Source organism: Bactrocera tryoni, chromosome 1 (assembly GCF_016617805.1).
Source record: "Bactrocera tryoni isolate S06 chromosome 1, CSIRO_BtryS06_freeze2, whole genome shotgun sequence".
Classification (NCBI taxonomy): domain Eukaryota; kingdom Metazoa; phylum Arthropoda; class Insecta; order Diptera; family Tephritidae; genus Bactrocera; species Bactrocera tryoni.
In genome coordinates, this window is record NC_052499.1 from 10,238,094 (window position 1) to 10,257,121 (window position 19,028).

The following is a 19,028-nucleotide window of genomic DNA, read 5'->3' on the forward strand; positions in this document are numbered from 1 at the left end:
GTTAGTGTGTAATTATGAAGGAAATTATTGCTTTAAATATAGTGGTAGATAGTATACGCCTTTAAAAATAGAAGCAAAAATATATCTCAAGTGGCGCATATACCTCAAAAGTGTAGCCGCTCAGTCCAATCAGCTTCATCATCTTTAAATGCATTTTTCTCTAACCAACTTTTTTCAAATTTGCCTGGGTGATTACTTGAAGGCAATTAATCCGATTGCTATCAAATTCTGTAGGTACATATATACATAGTTCTCCACACAAAGCCCCACTAATTTTTTATCTGATAAAAGGACGAGTTTTGGTAGTCAACCAACTCTAAACCGCTTCACTATTGCATGTATATTTGAACTGCTGGTATAGTAAGGCTTGTTTGCAAAAAAATCTTAAATTCTTTGGTTTAGTTTTTGTTAGGCGTCTTATCGAAGATACAAGTTGGAAAACAGCATTTTCGACATATTTTACTGTTTCAATATCAAAAGTGAAAAAATGCAGTTCGAAAATTATTTTATGTGTACGGAGAAGATATGTTGGCAAAAATTGGTTTGCAATATTTCATATCGGTATTTCCGATCTTGGGGATATATAATGTCCTGGGAGGGCTTTTGAAGTTCATGTGGGTAACATAAAGTCGTTGATCGATGCAAATCATCGATTAGCAACTCGAAAAATTGTTAAAAGTTTAGATTTGTCCAACGCATTCGTTTACAAGCACATAAATTGTCTAAGATGAATTTCGAAGCTTGACATATACATAAACCATGGTCTAAAAAGAATGAACCAGCTCAAACTACTTCGAAGGCCGATAGTCATCAAACATAAGTAATTTTTATCTGTCTGGGATGATTTCAAAGGGATCGTTTATTTCGGGCTTTTGACCGACAATACCACGATTAATTCTGAAGCGTGTTGTGATCACCTGGGTCACAAGTGAGTGATGCACTCAAATAGAAGAGGCCCAAAATTGAGCAATATAAAAAGTGTAGTATTTCAGCAGGATAATGCGATAAGTTGGATGACTCGCCAAAAGCCTTTTTTACGTCTTAAATGGAATGTGCTACCACACACATGTTATTCTCCAGTCTTGGCACCTGCTGATACCTGCTAATACTGACTCTGAAATAGTGTTTGGATAGGAGAAATTCAACCTAAATTCAGTGGACGTCAAAAACCACTTGGACTAGTTTTTTACCTGCTCGAATCAAAGGAAGATGGCAGAAGGTATTGAATTAAACAGAAAAATATAAAATTTTGTCAAAATGGTTCGCACGATAGTAAAATCGAGTTTAAAAATTAAATTGTTTTAAAAAATGAAACTATTTCATGAACGGGCCAATACTACGTATTTCTAAAATATGTATGTATAAATATAAACTTAAAACTTTAGATTACACTTGATGATGTTTGGATGGGTTTTTAAGACAAAAAGTTCTTGCAGACAATATTGAGTGTTATAAGAAGAAATAGAAAGCTTTTCTGCGGAACGAGTCCTTGAATACTATTCTGTCTCGCGTAATATTATGTGAAATTTTATAATTTATGCGTCTTTCCTCTTTAAATAATAATTATGTTCAATTTTTATGTTTAAATAGTGAATTTACCGTAATTAAAAATATTTTTAATTAAAATTCAAACAAATATGCCGGCAACTTTCCTGCAAAATTGCTGAAAATACATATTAATATTGCGAATATTGCATGTTTCTTAATTGATCACAGTGTATTTTTTTAACAGAGAAGTATGTATGTTACTGTTGACATTTAATTTTGCAAAAATTTCTGCTAATATTTATGTTGCGCTAGTAACGAAGCAATGAAAATGAACACGGCGTATGAGTAACTTTGTGACGAACGTAGGCATATAAATTTTCATATCATAAAATATAATTTTAACGTCATTAATATTATAAAAAAGGTTAAAAGTTATACGCACTTAAATTTATACATAAAATTTACTACGCTTTCATGCAGTACACCATGTCGTATGAGCAACGCAACATTTATAAGGCGCTTGAAAGACAGCTCAGCCTATTGATACATAATTCAAACTGCGTTGAACAATATTTTTAGAGCAAAAAACGAAGAAAAATGTTAATTTCAGTTGTGCAGAAGCTAAGTCTCCTTAACAAATACTATAGGTTCCTTACAATAACTCGCTTGCGATGGTTCGGTTTGTACGGCAGCTACAGTATATGCTATAGTCATCCGATCTGAACAATTTCTTCGGAGATTACAGTATTGCTATAGTTAATGATTTCAGCCAAATTTCGTGGATATATCCCCTCAAATGCAAAAGTTTTTCGTATAAGCACTTAATGCCGATTATTATGTTCGTATGGCAGCTATATATTATAGTGCTCCGATATTGGCAGTACTGATAAATGAAAAGCTTCTTGAGGAGACAAGAACGTGTGCAACATTTCTGGTAAATATCTCAAACAGTGGGAGACTAGTACGCATATATGTATATGGCCAAATCCACTGAGCTTATCATTTTAGGGTCTTCGGCGTATATGGGTGTTAGAAATTTAGTCAGGTTATAAAAAATCAACTTGGGAATTAATGGACACCCTCATATTATATACACTTTATTTATTCATAATTACCAAGTTTAAATTGACGCTTCGTCTTGCTACATCACTCTATTCACCGACATATGCGCTGAATGTTTCGTGTGCCTGCCTGGATTGAAAGCAATTACATAATATACATATTGCTTCCACATTTATACACGACCATACTAAAGTGCTAGCAGATATGAGTAGTCTTTTCATTATTTGCTGCTATATACATATATTGTATTGTATGCTAGCTCGGCGCATAAATGCTTATAATTTCCATTATCTCAGCTAACGGTGGGCAGCCATTCTTCGCGCGCACAACATTTTATTTTATCTACCACACCTGCTGGTACAATGCTCGCTAAAACCCTCATTATAGTTTCTCTTTTGTGTTCGCCTTTTTCTCGCTTTCATGTGCACATGCTTATTGTCATACTTATGCCTGCATTATGTGTGTGCTAGAAGCGCACGGCTTGGGTTTTTTGGCGAAAAATTTGCTTTTCATCAAATGATATGCGCATTTTAAGTAGCTTTTTGTGGCAAAGCGAAAAAAAAAAACGATGACGCACATTCGGATGCGATAACAATACCATGTGCAACAAAAGTGTGGCAGCAACAACTACTGAGCGTGATGGTTGCCGGTGGCTTGTGCATTAGTGGCGAGAGTTGTGGCAAACTTTCGAGCCGAAAATTCGTAAAAAATTTAGTTAAGACTCTAACGTGCTAATAAAAATATATTAAAAGAATAATCGCCATTAATATTAACTTTTTAAAAGCCACAACTTAAAGCTTGAATAATTTCTTTGATTTATTTATTAATATTTTTATTCATTATTATGCAGCTTAAATCTGTGTCTCTGCAATGATTAACTTCAAGCAAGCTTCTGGCTTCTCCCTGTGCAAGCAGCGACAAAATGAGGGTAACGTGCATACGGCACGTTTATAGAATTGTAAGCGTATAGAAGAAAATGAAGAAGAATGGAAGAAACGGCAACAGTAATGGCAGTTAAGTATGTATTAATGCAAGATGACAAGCAGAAGTTAGAGAACGCAAGACCCGCAACCACGGCACCACGAGCAAATGAGCTAACAAAAAGCCGCACACGCACACACATGCGCAAGTACTGCATAGCTCAGCTTACAATGCTCGCACTTACGAATAGTTACGTATGTGTGTGTGTGTGTTAGCGCCGCTACGGGTGCTTATTAGATTACAGCGCCGTCACTTTTACATAACAATAAATACAAATTAGGCAGGCGTGCATTATGTACGCGCGTGTGTGTGGCAGCGTGATGTGGCGCAAATACCCGGCGGCCGTGCGCAACGTTGCTAGATGTCAGTTGTTGAGCTAGGCATTGTTGTGTGTCTCAACCCTACGCAGCCTACTTGCTTATTCTTGTCTTTTTGCTGTTGTTGTTTGCTGTGGCATTGCTGCGTCGGTTCATTATTCGCTTGGCGACGCTGTGCGTTTGCTAGGCAATGCGCAGTTAGCGTGGCGCGGGACATCGCTTCGTTGCTACGCGCTTTATGAGGCGCATCTCGTGGTTTCGGTTCATGCGGGTTACACTCGGTTAAATAATTTCCATGTTGATTTGAATTTATTTCGAAAGGCGTGTGCTTTTTAGGCTCACTTATTTCCTTTTTTCGTTCTATTCTCAAGCCGCAAAGCACATACAGTGGACAGTTTAAGTAAACCACAAACGCTTATTGACATTAAATATATATGAACAATGACTTGGAATAGTACTATGTACTATATATAGTAAATGGTATATAACATTATATATGTATGTATCGTCACCTAAAATGCAAAATAACGTAACATCATTTGTCTTACGCTCGCAGGCGAAGGAAAAAACACATGTGACCTGGTCCACGAAAAGGAAGCTAACGTGCGAAAACTAGTTTTCTGGGAAAAGCTGTTAAAAATTATCGTCAGTTTCTCGTTATCTCATTAATTGTTCTCCTTTTCTTTGACACCTAAGCCCCCCTTCCGTAGACCAGGTCACTTATAATAGAAAACACTCATATTGAGCCAAGTTTTGGTTATAAAATGGTTATATATTGGTTATATGTTGCTTATATATTGGTTATCATACACTCATATTGCAACCAATTTGAGATTGGTTATAAAGTGGTTATATATTGGTTATATGTTGCTTATATATTGGTTATCATACACTCATATTGCAACCAATTTGAGATTGGTTATAAAGTGGTTATATATTGGTTATTACATCTGACAACGATTTTAAAATTTTTTTTTGATGAAACATAACATCACTTTTCATAAGTTTATTTGCGAAGGAAAGACGATATAATAGAAACCGCTTATATTGAACCAAGTTTGAGTATTGGTTATAATATGGTTATATTTTGGTTATATGTTGCTTATATATTGGTTATAAAATGGTTATATGTTGCTATATATTGGTTATCATACACTCATATTGAAACAAAATTTGAATTTTGGTTATAAAATGGTTATAGATATATTGGTTATATCTGACAGCCGATGCTTAATATTTTATGCTACATACATATATGTATATATAATATGATGCAGTAAATGGTAAGCAATAAAAAAGTCAATAGTTATAGCGCGATAATTATAATGATACGTAGTTTTGCATTTCAGTTGACGATATGCTGGTATAACTGGAGGTGAAATGTTTAATACTTGGTTAATGGAGTAACGCAGACTCTGAATATTTTGCAAATGAGCTCGACTAAATTTACTTGTAAAACACGTTTCTAATCTTAGAATATGAGTAAATATGGTTTCATCATTATTTTATGCTCTTAAATTAATCGTGTTAGTAGTTATATCATGCTCTCTAATAATAAAAAAAATCCTCCCATAATTTTTTTTGTTTATTTCTTGTTAGTTTGGTTTAGTAAAATTCGTTTAAATCGCTTTCATATTAGCAGTGAAAGTATTTATGTAATTGCTTACTGCAATCAGCTTCATCGGATTGGTCACGGCAATCGGGACTGCCATCACATACCCAAGAGCGTGGTATGCACTGTTCGGCATTCTTGCACTTCACCTCGTTCGGTGAGCAGAAATTCACTGTGAATTAGGTAATAATGTGATTAGAGTGCATGTTTGCTAGCTTAAGTAACTAATATTGTGGGCTATATTGAGTTAAGACTGTCATGTGTTGGCCTAAAAAGTTGTACAAGTTTAATTTAACAAATTTTTCCACTCTCCAAAATGGTGTGTCTTAGCATTTTTTTCTTACACAATTTTCTTCTAATTTTGTTGGGTTACTTTACACTGTGTGTGTGTCTGTGTGTGTAGTCTGTTTCTATGTGCTAGAAAAAAGCGCAGAACTTACTGCATAGCGTTGTTGCTTCGTCGGAGCCATCGGCGCAATCACTCTCCTGATCGCAGCGCCATCTATTGGGTATACAGAAACCATTGTTGCATCTGAATTGTTCAGTGCCGCAGGTGGAGCCTGAAATGGAAGCATAAAATACAGCAAATTAAATAAGTATGAGACAAATTATAACAACTTAAAGCTGCGAGTAAGAGGCAATGCAAATAATTAATATATACTACGTGAGAAACACTATATTGATATAAGAGAAACGTTTGATTTAGGAGTTTATATTCACTTGTCAAATTCAAAAAATCGTAATTTATTGCCTATCATATCACCTATTGGAGTTTCGGAGTTTTCGGCCTGACATATAAATGGTGCTACTATAATAAAATTCATTTGATTTGACAGCTGTCAGATCATAAGTTTGCGAATTGTATCATTTTGAGTGAAGCAATCTTTGCTATTGTGAAAAAATGGACAAAAAAGATATACAATTTTACGTATCGATAAAATATTGCTTTTTGAAAGAAGAAGACACAGATGAAGTAAGATTATAGAACACCAGCGATTTTTATGCTAAGTTTAGATGTGGTGAAACCATTTTCGAAGACGGTGAACGCCGTGGACGCCCGAAAGAGCTTGTTAACGAAGCGAGATAGTAGGGACTCTAAAGACTTGAACTGAATGTGTACATTATATCTTTCACGAATATTCCGATATGAGAAAGCTCGGTGCAAAGCGGGCGCCGCGCCAACTCACTTTTGACCAAAAACAACGACGCGCTTATGATTTAGAACTGTATTTGGGGATGTTGAGACATAATAAACCCGAGTTCTTGCGGCGATAAGTGACAACGAATGATCACTTATGACTTAGTTCCATCATTTCACTCTTAAGTACAATCGACGGACATCCGAGTGGACTCCACACGATGAACCCGCTTCAAAGTGTGGAAAAATTTAACAGTCGGCTGGCGAGGTTATGTCGCCTGTATTGTGGAGTGCACATGGAATAATTTTTATTGGCTTTCTTGAAGAGGGAAGGATCATCCACTGCGACTATCACAAAGCGTTATTTGACCGTCTGAAGCCCGAAAATCGGTCGCATTTGGAGAAAAAGAAACCGCTGTTTCACCAAGACAAAGCAGTCTGTCATAAGGCAGTGAAAAAGAAAGCAAACATTTCTGAATTGGGCTTCAACTTTGCTTCCACATCCACCGTGCTCTCAAGATCTGACCCCCAGCGCCTATTTTGATGAAGGAAAAGACAAATAGTCCTAAGAAGAAGGTAAAATGTTGGAAGGTCGCTATAATCAGTACATCATTCGTGAAGAGAACTATTTTGAATAAAAAAAAACGAATTTTGCCAAAAGATGTGTTTTCTTATGGTAGGCTGGGGACTTTTCATCTGTTATCTTGCGTCTGCTATCTTGCATGTATCTATTTTTCTGTTCCGCTGAGATGTCAAAATTAACAAATGGGCTATGAGTTTAAAGTTTAAGGTTAGCGCTGTATGATATTAGTGATATTAACGATAAAACACATATATTTTTGAGCGGTAAATTAATTAAAGGTTTATTAAAAGTAAATATTTTACATGCAATGTCTGTTATCTTGCATATAGTGCTTATTAAAATATGATACTATAAAAAAATACAACGAAATAAAGAAATGTAACTTAATGGATTTTCAATTGTATCTGAAAGCCGTAAAGATTAGTAAAATAATGCTGCTGTTATCAAAATATAACATAAGTGCTAATGCATTCAGTTGTAGTTGAGTCTTCGAGCAGTAAACATTTGTAAAGTTATGACGATGTTACCGAAGCAAATAACCGCCGAGCTTCCTGGAATGATTGTGGCTGAAACTGGCGGCAAGTATAGCGCATTTGCTGTAGAACAACGCACTCATTTTTGACGCTATGCTGACTAACCGTGGGTGCTGCTTTATGTTTTCAATAGGTCCGAAAGTGGGCGTGCGACACTTGCAAGGTGTGCTTTTATTCTTCGGTTTCTGTGTGGCATTTATGCAGCGTAACAATCTCTCTCTGGCCATAGTGGCAATGATGGATCGGAATGCAACAAACCCAGATTTTCCGGTGCGCGCATATTATATTTATTTATTTTTTTAATATAATGGTTATTGTCTATGGCCATACAAATAGGAGTATGACTGGTCGGAGCAAACAAAGTCACTGATACTGAGCAGTTTCTTTTGGGGTTACCTCGTCATGCAGATACCAGCCGGTCTGCTGGCACAACGTTTTGGCGGTAAAGTAATGTTGCTCTGCGGTCTCGGTATTTCTGGATTTCTCGCCTTACTTACGCCCTACAGCGCTCAACTGGGCGATTGGCAATTCACTTGTGGCTTACGTGTTTTGCAAGGCTTCTGTCAATCTGTCTTATATTCTTCGACGCATAAAATTTTAGGCCAATGGGCGCCACCAGCTGAACGCGGCATTTTAACGACCATTTGCTATACCGGCCCACAATTCGGAACGATCGTCATAATGGGTATTGGTGGCAAACTAGCCACTTCACAGTTTGGATGGCCGAGCATTTTCTATGTTTCCGGCGGTTGTGGCATTATCTGGTGTTTTATATGGCTGCTGTGGGGCGCTGATTCTCCACGTCAATCCAAATTAATCTCACCAAAGGAGCAAAATTACATCGAAGCAGCATTATCAAAGATTTCTGAGAGTGAAAATAATGCCGCCACAGCTAAGTTAACAACACCATGGTTGAGCATATTCCAATCGGTGCCATTTTGGGCGCTAATCATCTGTAATTGTACCTACAATTGGGGCTTTTGGACTATGATGACACAAATACCCTCGTACATTAAAAATGTGTACAATCGGGATATCCAAAGTAATGCCTTGCTCTCCGCCCTACCGTATGCCGCTAATGTAGTACTCGGTGTGTGTTTCTCTGTCCTTGCTCATAAACTGCTATCTGCGAAAGTGACTAGCACGAATGCTAGTCGGAAGATTTTCAACACGATCGGCACGTGGATACCGATGGCGGCCAGCATTGCACTGGGTTTCACCGACTCTGATCAACCTGATTTGGCCGTTATTCTATTAACTGTGGCAGTAGGCGTCAACTCAGCAACATTTGTAGGTACATTAGTGAATGTTATTGACTTATCGCCAAATTTCGCCGGCACACTGATGTCCGTTTCAAACTTTGCGGGTAGTGTGATGAGCATTATAGCACCGTTAATGGTTGGAGTTATTGTGACAGATGCGGTGAGTATGTCAAAAATCATAGTTTATGTGATATTTCCTAATACCAATTGCAGACAAACCCAAATCAGTGGCGCTATATTTTTTACATTGTAGCGTTGTTGTATTTTATTGGCAGCTTACTGTTTTTAGTTTTTGGTAGCAGCAAATTGCAGCCGTGGAACGAGCCGGTGCAACGAAATGCAAAACGTGAGCATATTAAAATTCACGAAGTAGCAGAACACCTGGATCATAATATGTCTAAATTTGTTTTTATATAGGTATTGAACAAAACGCGGAGATGGAGTGTAGTGCGTAACGGAACGTCACAGAAAAAGTATTGGCTTTTAGCGTAATTAATCTGATTATAATCAATTATTAAATATTTTTTTTGGTCTACAATTACCAGAAACAAATGCAATATTTTCATCATCAGCCGTCTAATTCTATTGTAATGAGATTTGCGATAATTTAATGTTAATATAAAGTAAAATGAACAACACACTCCAACTGTTCCTGAAACTCTAAATGGGAACAGATTATGGGTCAATGAGTCAGAAAACATTGCCGATGCTACTATCTAACGGTTCCTGCCTCTCTTCTCTCTATTCGCGGAATACGATTAGACCTCACTCAGTAACAGTATCTGCATTCCTGATACTACTATTCTATTCGCTTCTATTTGCAAATTAACAGGTCAATTGAAAAATTCCAGGCCTGACACATAGATGGCGCTACTAAATTTAAATCAATATACATTTATATTAGCGATTGATAAGGGATTATGCGTGTTGATAAGATATTGCTTTTTTTAGGAGAAAACGCAGTTAAAGTAGACCGCTCCAGGAAAATCAACCATCAGGGATTGGTATGTTAAGTTTAGTTGTGGTTAAAGAAAACTTCGAAAAAGTGAACAACATATTTTTGGGATACCCTTAAAGTTTTACCATATAGTAGTCACTCTAAGGACATCAACTGAATATGTATATCATATCATACGCGAATATTTGGGTATGAGAAAGCTCTATGCAAAGTGGGTGCCTCGCGAGCTCACGTGTGACCAAAAGCAACGTCGAGCTGATGATTCGGAGCAGTGTTTGGAGATGTTCAAGCATGAAAACTTGAGTTTTTACACCGACAAGTGACAACGGATGAAACATAGCTCCATCACTTCACTCCAGGTCCACTCGACAGTCACCCAAGTGAAATGCACACGATGAACACGACGAGGAAAGACGCTACAGTCGGCTGGCAACGTTATGGCGACTATTATATAGCGTTATTGGACCGTCTTAAGAACGATATCGCAAAAAAGGCCGCATTTAGAGAAAAAGAAAGCACTGCTTCATCAAATTTCTCTTTTTTGTTCAACTGAAATGCCAAAATTAGCAAATTGGTTGCCAGTTTAAAGTTTTAGGTCAGCACTATATGATAATAGTGATATTGATGATAAAACTCTCAGCGCGTCTGGTTGAGCGGTAAATGAATTAAAGGTTTATTAAATGTTTATTAAATGTAAATATTTAACGTGCAACGTCTTTTACATTGCTTTATTTAATTATGAAACTATAAAAAAATTTACCGATATAAGAAAATGCTGCTTCATGGATTTTTCATTGTGGCTCGAAGCCATAAAATTTAGTAGTGCAAGCATCTGTTATCGAAGTTAAACAAAATTGCTAATGCGTTCAGTTATAGTTGAGTTTTCGAGCAGTAAACATTTGCAAAGTTGTGACAATGGTGACGAAGTAGATAAACAAGGAGCTTCCTGGAAAGATTGTGGCTGAAACTGACGGCAAGTAGGGCAAGATTCAAATCGGTATGGCAACGAGTTAGATTTCCGTTTTCATCTTGTGCTTTTACACAGGACCTATTGACTTTGCATCGGCTTAGCAGGCATTGGTAGACAGTCAGCTCCTGTGCTTAGAAGATCTGCTGAACTGCTTGCCATTGGCAAAATTCATCCAACAGCAATCGTAGGAGTTCCTACTGGACATTGTCCGATAAAGAGTCATGCTTTAAGCTTAAAAATCCACCCTTGACAAGACCGAGGCTGAAACAACTCGGCAGCCATAGCTTCGGCACACCAGCAGACATAGCCGAGACTGACATTGGCCGCCTTAACAAATTTGGGATCGGTTGAAAAGAAACTGTTTGAAAAATGTTTAAAAAACGCATGATCTGTATTACAATGTTCATTTCTTCAAAATTTTACCGAACGCAAAAGCAATTATGTAATCATTTGCAAACAATTAAATAATGATTAGTATGAAATTCATCGCTGCTGCTCCTCGTTGGATGCCAATAAACCGGTTTTAAGGGATATTGCGAAAGAGCGATTGAGGGACAACCAACAACCGACAAACGAGCAAATGGCGGGTAAACATTAAATCAAGCGACTGTGGAGGCTGCCGAAATATGTAAACAGAATGAATTGAGAAATACGATGAAATTTGGCGCAAAACGTAAATAACGGCGTCATCTAGCAGCAACAAAACGGCAAGACTACGAGCTGCGCAACCGCTGACAGCCGTATTTTTCGGAACCATAAAAATTTAATAAGCTCGCATAATTATGACCAAAACGGCAGTGCAGGGATAGAGAGGGGAGGAAATAAAATAAATTCCAAATAATAAAGTGAGGTAAAAAATTGTAAAATATTTGCACGTTCCGGCAACAATTCACCCAATTTCCGACAGCTACGCTTTGGCGGGCAAAAGGACAACAACACAAACTGTCTGAATACTGCCGTATTTCTCTGGCATTAATTTGCTATGCTGTTTATTTATATAGTATTTATGTATATATTATTTATGACGTCCCTTGTTTTTGTTGAAATTTTCGATTTTTTCGCTTGCTGATTTATCAACAAAATATTTTGAAAAAATAAATATTTTAAAAATAAAATTATAACAAGTAAAATGTGGCAGAAGGAGTTGGAAAGTGATGCTTCTGACAGCACGGCCTACATCACACTACAACAACAATAGTTGCCCGATAACGTCACTTGTAGCAAACACACTCACACGTACAATAACAACAAATGACCCTCATCAATATTTACGATGATGGTGTTGTTATAAAAATTTATGAGCAAAGGCGGAAATTCGTTTAGGATTTTATGAATGCTGGCAGGCTGGCTTCACTGATGTTGGCGCTGATATGTTGAGTTGAGGATTTAGTTGTTAAGAGAAATTGCCTTTTTAAAATCATGTTAAAAATTTAATGGTGTTAACGAACTAGCACTTCTGTTGGGCGACCAACCTAAATTGAGTGGTAAAAATGTGAAATTTAAATGAATGCAAACAAATTCACGCTGATGATATATTTTTATGCATTTTAATCCGTTATAAATAATGTACATTTTGAACGAAGCGGCTTGATATTAAAAAGGCAGTTGCTTTTGTAAAATGCGAAATAAAAAAAAATATGGCAACTAAACGATTATTTATGCCATGAATTATTCTTTACCGCTTTATTTGAATATATCGTCAACTAAAATGCAAAACAGTGTATCATTACAAAAAAATCGAAAATCGTCGTCAATTATAATACCTAATATATATAACGATTTTATTACCAAAATTCAAATTTTGTATCAATATAAGTATTTGATAACCAATATATAACCGTTTTATAACCAAACCTCAAATTTTGTTTCAATGTTAGTCAATGATAACCAATACATAACCAATATATAACCGTTTTATAACTAAACCTCAAATTTTGTTTCAATGTCCGTGGTTTCTGTTATAACGTTTTTCTTTCGCCTGCAAACTTATGAAAACTGACTGACTGACTGCTACGTTATTTTGTATTTAAGGTGACGTTATGTAGTATTAAGCCGATTCGTTGACTATATGCAAACAAGTATTGTGAAAAAAAAATTGTACAAAAATATTGTGAAAAAATATAAAACTTTTATATTGCATTTTTTAGTGTTTACTGCTAGAATGATGTGTCCAAAAATCTACCTAATGAATTTCACTTGCCAAAATTTGAGACAGTATATGATGTTTTTTGCAGTGGAATGTTGGTTTACAGCATAAAGAAAAACAGAAAAAAGTTAATTTCCGTTACACCGAAACTGAAATACACTTACAGAAAGATTTCATACAAGAATTTGAACGGCCTGTTTTCAAGGCATCTATATATTATACTGATCCGATCTGTGCAGTTTCTCCGGAGTTTGTACCATTACGTTAGACAATAACTTACGCCAAGTTTGGTGAATATATTTTGTCAAAAGAAAAATTTTTCCATAGAAGCCCTTGATGCCGATCATTGAGTTTGTATGACAGCTATACGCTATAGTAGTCTGATTTGAATAAATTCTTCGGATATTATACGATGCGCTTTAGAAATACTCCCTGTAAAATTTAGTCAGAATATCTTTTCAAATAAAAAAGTTTCTCATACAAGTACTTCATTCCCTCGTTCACTTTGTACGACAGCTATACGCTATAGTAGTCTGATCTGAATAATTTCTACGGGGATTATAGGATTGGCTTTTAAAATAATCTCTGTAAAATTTAGTCAGAATATCTCTTCAAATAAAAAATTTCCCATACAAGTACTTCATTGCCCTCGTTCACTTTGTATGACAGCTGGATGCTATAAAGAGCAGTTTCATTAAATTAGCAGCCCCTTGGGAAGAATAATACAGGTACAAAAATTAAATTAACTCAGCTTCTCACGCTGAACATTTAAGAATATATTTCATAAGATCATCGGCGTTTCCTTTTGGGTGCTATAAACATTGTGACAAACTTAATATAATCTGTTCAGGGTATAAAAACTAGAAAGCAACAACAATTTCGTATATCTAACAAATAACAAAAAAAAAATGCAAACAGCTCTTAAATTTCCTCTCTAATTCCCCTTTAATAGCCGCCAACTCTTTGACACTCAAAGCGGCTTGCGCTCTGAGCTAGTCGCCGGCATGAAAGCAGCGCAAGCAATTTCCCGCTAAAGCATGCAAATAGCAGCTCATTTAGCAGGCACGGCCTTTCATTTTCATTTCCACCCACTCCTCCATCTCTCATTACACGATGATTTACTGCATTGCGTATACGCACCGTAGAGCTCTTAAATCGCGCACGACAAATTACGTTTCACGTCATTCATTCGTAGCGCCAACCACTGCTAGGGTAGTCTTTTATCCCTTTTGTGCCTACGCCAAGTGATGTTTTTGCGCATGCCAAGCGGTGCCGCGGCATTCCCGTCCACCAGCAGTGAAAACGCATCTTTCGTAGGCTTCAAATGGGTAAAAGCAAATATGAAAATCGGAGTGTGTGTACAAGTAGTCGCAAATTATTGCTTCTGTTTCAGTAATTTTTTTCTTTTTTCGCCAATTCGACGTTATAAATTTACGGTTACGTTCCCTAACACTGACACATATATATGTATTTATTCCCTTGTCTACAAATACCTTCATTAGATAGATGCTTGCCTGTCTATAAGGCAAGGGAAACCGGAATATTGTGTTCTTTATAGACTGGTCTCTCTGCTAGATGCTTAGAGTGCATTTCTTTTCCTGCAGCGATTCATTTGTCCAGGTAATAAATTAGCACGCATAAAATTGTTATAAACTTGGCTAGAAGGTAGAGAGCAAAGCGCACAATTGTGAGTGAAACAGGAAGCGGGTGTAACGGTAAAAGAATATTAAAACAACGGTACAAGAAGAATATTCGAAATCTGTATTCTTGGTATAATATTCCCTCAGTGAAAAAATTGCCTTGTGTTAGGTAAGGCATATCAGACTTTTTCTATCTGAATACTTCAAGTAATAATTTTTACTTCAAGTAATGAGTTCTTAAAAATCAGGTTTCGTGGGCTTCTGCATGTATTCACTTATTATATATTCAATAGAATGGCTATTTTTTTATTATTTTACAAACATTTGAGTACGCGAAAACACTGTGCAAGGAAGTTGCCGCGTGAGCTCACAGCCTAGATAATGAACCATGTCCCAAATCAAATAAAACGTAGACAAAACGAACGACTTGGGTTTCGAATTGCTTATTCGCCCACAGTGATCTCCAGATTTAACCCCAGCAACTTTTTCAGATTCTAATTGCAGACCTCAAGAGAGTGCTTGTTGGAAGGGAATTCAAAACAAGCCAAGAAGTCATCGCCGCAACTGCTACTAATTTCGATGAGAAATGGAAATCGTACTAAAAAATGTTGCATAATAAAATCGAATTTTGTCAAAATTTTCGCTTTTTCTTACTTATCATACGGACTTATTGAATGGTCTGTTAGATTGACCTCGTATTGAAATTTCCCCTTCAAAATAATAACAATTATGCAAATGATTTTCCAATCCTCGAAACACTTTTCATAAGCACTATTTGGGATGGCCTTTAGCTCCTTCATCGAATTGTGTTTTATCTCTTCGATGGGCTGAAAAAGGGAGATCCACGGCGCGACACTTTCGGTTTGGGAAACAAGAAAAAATCACGCGAAGCCAAATTTGAGGAATATGGTGGTTGATCGAAGGTATTCATTGCGTTTTGGACTCTAAATTTGTCACAATAGTAGCCCGATGCGATGGTGCGTTATCGCTGGCCATTTCTTTGGCCTCGAAGGTCGTAATAAAGCGGCATGTCTTCAACGATCTCACAACCGTCATTGAAGGTTTTGTACTACTTGTAGCCATTTTCAACATCCGCAATGATTCCGCACTTGAAATTCGGTTAGAAATACAAATTTGTAGAAAAATTCTTTGTTCAATATTATAAACCATTGCAAAAATTCCAACGCACCACTGAGGTGTACCGAATTAAGCAGCTGCTGTAAACAAGCTGGTTCACAGATTGAGTTCATTTTTGGCATAGTAATTAAGTTTTGTGAAATATCACTTACTCGGGGAATTAAGTTACAATTTCTGTACGCTTTTCTATCTCAATGTATATATAAATATATATACATAGTATAGTATTTAAATATATTTGTTTGCCATAAGCTACTTTAAGAGTCCAATTCTCAGCGAGCAATCTCCGTTTTTTCCTGTCAGCTTTTATTTTTAGCAAGCGTAGCCTTCCTCAGCCAGCGAAAAAAAGCAAATTTGAACGACCGAAAGGTACGCCTTGAGCTCTTAAATGCTGTTCAATCCGTACAGTTGGTTAAAGTGGAGAAGGAATAAATAAAATCAGCGCCATTTGCGCATAAAAGTTACCCTTAAAAGCATGAATTTATGATTTTCTTGTTTGTAAGACATTGTAATTCCCTGACTTGTAACATTAAGTCCGTATAAATAGCTCACAGCGCCAGCCATCGTAGCGTGGCACGTGACGCGCATTTTTCTAGCATAAATTCTCAAATAACGGGAAGTCATTTTCGGCTAGCATGCACTTGGTTTACTACATTTGCAGGGGCAGTCTGTTGGGTCATTGCGCAACGTGCGTTTCCTCAGTTTTCGACCAAAGAAAAAGGTGGTAATTTATTCTGCATTAAAATAGGTAAAATAGAAAGAGTTCGCAATTAAAGTTGCAGCATGCTAAATAAAAATAAAAATAACAATAATTCCAAAATAAAGGCCAGTAAACTGTGTTCAAAAAGCTGAGCTCAAAAAAAGGCAGTTACTGACTACATATGCTATGGCATTTTGACAAGATTTCTTCACGAAATTTTGTGCTGAATATTTTTCATGGCGTCGATAGAATCTCGAAACAAACTATTAAGATCGGACTCTTTTTCTTCTTTTTTACTGGCGTAGATCGGACTACTATAACATAAAGCTGTCATACAAATTGATTAAGTTAAAGAACCTTTTCTACTCTTTTATTCTATAAAAAATGCAACTGTGAAGAATTTCATAGCTTCAATGCCGCCGCAGGAAACTTTTTTTTTGTAAGCTTAATCACAGTACGTTATTAAATTCACTATTAAGAAAGTACAAACCCATCATTAAGGAATTAATATGTATAAAAACGCACACAGTAGTTTGCTTAATTTACACCGAATTTAATTTTCCGTTTGACAGCTTTGTCCGCATAGTTGGTGTTGAAAAGGTGCATGGGCGTGTTGAGTGGTTGTGTGTTTTGTTATTTTAATTAAATTCTGAAAATTGTTTACCTTGACTTAAAGGCTTACGCTGCCTGGCAGGCAAACAACCACAACCCTAATAAAAATCGTAGTAATTAACTAAACGAAAGAAAAAGAAAGCGCAAAGGGTTACACACATATACACACATATACTTTTATAATACAATAAGTTGCTATAAATATTCTTTAAATTTATTGCGTCATTGATAGCTATAAAATTATGCATAACACACTGTCATTAATGCGGTGAAAATGTCAAATATTTATTTTGTTGAAAGAAAAACTTCATTAATCACTTGATTTTGATCTTTACTTAAGCAAATGTTGATATTTTTTATTGCTTGAAGCAAATAGAAATATTTAAATTACTTCTGTGAAAGTAGAAGCTTTATTTGATTGCCTGCTATCACTCCTGAGGTTTAAATTAATCACGAAAACTTACTATAAACTGTCAAAAAAGTGGCTCCAAAAGCTAGACATTGAAAGTGTAGAAACCGCACAGCGTAGATGGCAAAAATACAGAAGAATACTGTTCATGGCGGATGTCCGAAATGCCTTCAACATCGCTAGATGGTAGGTATATTCACGCTAGACGCTTTAAAATCCCCGACAAAATAAATATCTCAGAGTTGTGGTGCGTAGCTACCGTAATAGAAGAAAACTGCTGTACCAAATTGGAGAGGTATCACGACAGTTATCGGTCACGTCAGGAACAGCACAAGGAGCCATTTCAGGCCCAGACTTCTGGACGCTGCACTAAAACTTGAAATGCCAGATGAAGCACGATAAGTATGCAACCGACTACGGATATTCTAGGACACAAAAAGCAGTAAACTATCTAGCGTAAGTGACAAGGGATAGGCAGCGAAAACCACCTCCTAACTTAGCAGACTAATGGCCAATAAAAAGGGCCCCAGGCAATAAAAGAGAAAGCTCCTAATATCGACGATTATCAGAGTCCTATTATAAGGAGCTGATATCTGACCAAATGTGCTTAAAAAGTGAAACCAGATTAAGGTGGTGGCCAAAGTGCACCGCATTCCAGCCCTTCGAGTTGTACCAGTCTACCGAACAGTGTCAGGCGATGTAATATTAGTTATAAGCGGTAATGCCAGAATTGACCTTCTGGCATGCGAATGAAAAACGCTGTGAGAGCTAAAGAAAACATCCGAAAATAGCAACAGTGCAATAGAACAAATAAAGAAAGATACAAGAACAACATAGCAACGAAGGTGGAGGAATGAGAGCCACGGCAGATGGACGGCCAGACAAATAAAAGACCTACACTCATCTACACAATCCAGCTGTTATCCGTTAATGGATTCTTCAAAAAGTACCTCCACAGAATAGGAAAAGACAGAAGACGACGCTGAACAAAACCTGGCCATAGAAAACCTGGTTGGCCCAATAAACGTGGAAAATTAAAAAAAAAATAAAAAAGGAACGTCAGATAATAACTTATGTCGCTTTTCACGACGATATCTTGCAAATAAGAAAGTTTTGCCAAGAAGGAGTTGAGTTTGATCGGTCCAGCTTGTCGCGCTGATAACTAATTCTGATTTTCTATATATACTCAGATAAATATATATATATTATAGGGTGTCCGACATGTCCTTTATGGTGTTATAAATGTCGAGAATATTGCTGCCGGTTGCGTATCAATTGAGGGGACCCAAATCAGTCTCTCACACGTCGTTCTTAAGTGTTGGCCATCTCTGTGACGTCGTTGTGACGAATTTTGCGGAAAGATCTTGGCCTACATCCTTACAAGATGAAATTGACGCAAGAACTGAAGCCGCTTGACCACCAGAATCATCGTATGTTCTTGAATTAAGAATATGCAATATTGGTCAGGCGGCAATCCACA

At 36.7% G+C, this 19,028-nt stretch overlaps 1 protein-coding gene across 11 annotated transcripts in view; it reads right to left on the reverse strand.

The window, feature by feature from the left end:
* The window catches only part of LOC120781839 (low-density lipoprotein receptor), a 398,201-nt gene that overhangs the window by 112,560 nt on the left and 266,613 nt on the right, over window positions 1-19,028 (reverse strand). For 10 of the 11 annotated variants that reach the window (XM_040114061.1, XM_040114064.1, XM_040114081.1 and 7 more), the window contains one exon: window positions 5,901-6,020. In XM_040114061.1, the coding sequence (XP_039969995.1) occupies window positions 5,901-6,020 (120 nt within the window). Of the gene's footprint in view, window positions 1-5,515; window positions 5,633-5,900; window positions 6,021-19,028 lie in introns of all 11 variants that reach the window. The other variant, XM_040114070.1, reaches the window with a different exon arrangement.